This window comes from Austrofundulus limnaeus, unplaced genomic scaffold (genome assembly GCF_001266775.1).
Source record: "Austrofundulus limnaeus strain Quisiro unplaced genomic scaffold, Austrofundulus_limnaeus-1.0 Scaffold208, whole genome shotgun sequence".
NCBI lineage: Eukaryota > Metazoa > Chordata > Actinopteri > Cyprinodontiformes > Rivulidae > Austrofundulus > Austrofundulus limnaeus.
Window position 1 is genome coordinate 377,856 of NW_013952610.1, and position 2,587 is coordinate 380,442.

The 2,587-nt window shown below is 36.9% G+C and overlaps 1 protein-coding gene across 1 annotated transcript in view; it reads right to left on the minus strand.

Moving 5' to 3' along the window:
* Window positions 1-899: 899 nt before the first annotated feature.
* The window catches only part of b3gat3 (beta-1,3-glucuronyltransferase 3 (glucuronosyltransferase I)), a 4,601-nt gene continuing 2,913 nt past the window's right edge, over window positions 900-2,587 (minus strand). Inside the window, exon 8 of the mRNA XM_014019044.1 lies at window positions 900-1,936. Coding sequence (XP_013874498.1) covers window positions 1,838-1,936 — 99 coding nt within the window. The 3' untranslated portion in view covers window positions 900-1,837. The remainder of the gene's footprint in view (window positions 1,937-2,587) is intronic.

The window sequence follows — 2,587 nt, forward strand, 5'->3', positions numbered from 1 at the left end:
AGCAGCCTCATGCCGATGACCTAGTTGATGTCATCATTTACCCAGAATGCTTTGCGTGTAAATAAAATGGCCCCGTCCGTGTGATATATTTTTAAACTTTTAGTTATAGTGATAAACATATACTTTAACTGTAAAATAAAGACTGTAAAAATACTATAGGATGTTCAGTTTTTATAATTTTTAAAGTATATGTTTATCATATAAAGTCTAATGTTACAACTAATCGGGGATCCCTTTAACGGTTAAATGTAAGACGAACTTTGTAGTTTGTTAGCACACCATTTGTTACTTTTTGGCAGAACCAAAAATCTCCATGGCCTGGACTCCTGGGACGTTACTTTTTCATTTAACGCTTCAGAAACGACCTTTTAAGAAGAAGTTCTGAGAGCTGTTTGTCGGTAAACAAAACTGCTTTAGTTTTCAAAGTTATGCAGAATCAGATATGAACGCAGTCGTTGCCAAAATCTTTAGGATTGGTTTCCATTTTTTAAGCAATCTTCCAGCTACTGTAAAGTCCTGTTCTTTGGCGACTTCCATCATTCCCAGTATCGCTACAGAAACAGTATATTTTATTTTGAAATTAAATAGCTAAAGCAAAAAATAAAATAAAACACTTTGGATTTTTAGTTTACCAAAAAGAAAAACTGTTTTTTTCTTTTGGCAATTTTATTTTGAAACTGAAAAACGAGCCAGACACAGATTGATGGAGGTCTCAGGTATACAGTACTGGGTTTGATTCCTACTCATTTTCACCCCAGTTCAGACCTTCATGCATTTGATTGAGACATTTCAAGCACTATTAAGACCCCTCTTGTGCGGGTCGGTAAAACCTGGAACGCTCTAGACATTGAAGTGACAGGAAGCTGGAAAAAGAAACCCCCACAGAAAGAAGAGCAGGATGTTTGACATGACGCAGGTTTTATTTTCATCACCATCACACTGCACAATGTAGAGACCAATATTACAGTAATAAATACACAAACACCAGCAGATAAACTGTCGCACAGGCACTAAATATAAGCAGGCACAAGCTGTTTTTACAGTGTAAACAATACAACAGCAGCTCGTTTCACCCTCTGACTTCAGACCAGGTTGTGGGAGTAGTACCGTTTCCGTATTTAGAACATCATCTAGTGATTTTTGAAAAATATTACTAAAACAAAACACTGTGATATGCTGAGAAAATGCATTCGTTGTGACCAACAGCGGAAACTAACATCCGAGCTCAGAGAGTAGGCAGGAGACACAGCAACAAGTCGTTTCTTGAATTTGCTTGCCGTATTTCAAAATTAGAGGCCGCTGTTTCAGATATAAATACTTTTTATTGCCAGAAATTCACCTCTAAGCTCCGTCGGGTTCAACAGGAACAAAATGAAAACGTGGTTGGAAATATTTTCATGTCCTTGTTTTTTTTTTCCCTCCCCCGTGTATGAGTTTCAAAATAAAAGCACATTAAAAAAATTGAATCGGGACCTACAGACACAAGTCATGCAAAAACAAAACGTCATGCATGAGTAAAGGAGCAGAACGGTCCAGATAGATCTACCTGCTGCCAGGCACGCTGGAGGATTTATGTGAGAGAAATAAAACAAAGCCCCCTGATGTGACGATGCAAACGGACCAGTTTTAACACAGTGTGGCTTTGAAAAGTTTACAAACTGGCGCCCCCTTCAGGCAGCTGCTCAAACTGCAGTTTGTCCACTTTAAAAAATTAGGACTTTAAACTAAAAAATAATAGTAATAATTCCTCTCAGGGTTTCATTTAAACTTACTGAACTCAAGGCAGGCAGACAATATCAGGTTAATTAAAACGGCTCTTCTTGTTTTGTTTTGTCCCTCAGACCTCCACAGCCGGGTCAGAACCCAGGCCCTGCGACTGCATCGCGTCCTCTCGCTTCATCTTGGGTTTCTCCGTTCGGGTGTGCCACACCAGCACCTGCAGAACACAAACGCCGCTAGAGGATTTCAGCAATTCATTCATCAAAACGTTGAGCTCCTTCAGGACATTCCAGCCACGTCTCTTTATATTTCAGCTGTTTAGACTATTTTAGCTATTTCACATTTTCCGTCACATTTTTCCCCTTTGAAGGTGAATGGAGCTGTTTTCAACATCCTTAAAATCCTTTAGAATGTTTCTACATCTTTACAGCACTTTTATTCTGCTTCTGCTCTTTTTAAATTTTCTTGTGCTAATTTTAGCTACTTTTTTGCTAAATGTAACTTTTTCTGCTATTTCAGCTGTAATTCTGCTATTCTCCTGCTATGTTCTACTTTTTATAGCTTCTTTGAGTTATTTATGCTTCCTACAGTTGCATTTTTCTACATTAGGCTATTTGCTGCACTATTAGCTAGTTCAGCTGTTATTAGCTAAAGTTAGCTTTTAAAGCTAAATATACTTTTTTTGTGGGAACAACTTATTTCTGTTAATTCAGTAAACTTGTGCTCTTTATGCTAATTTATAATAATTTTCAGCAACATTTTGGCTGATTTAGCTTTTTTACAATTTTTTTTTTACAAATTGTCACTTTTTAAACTTTTACTAATTTTTTTTACTACTAATTTGGTATTTTTATTACACCCCTTTCAT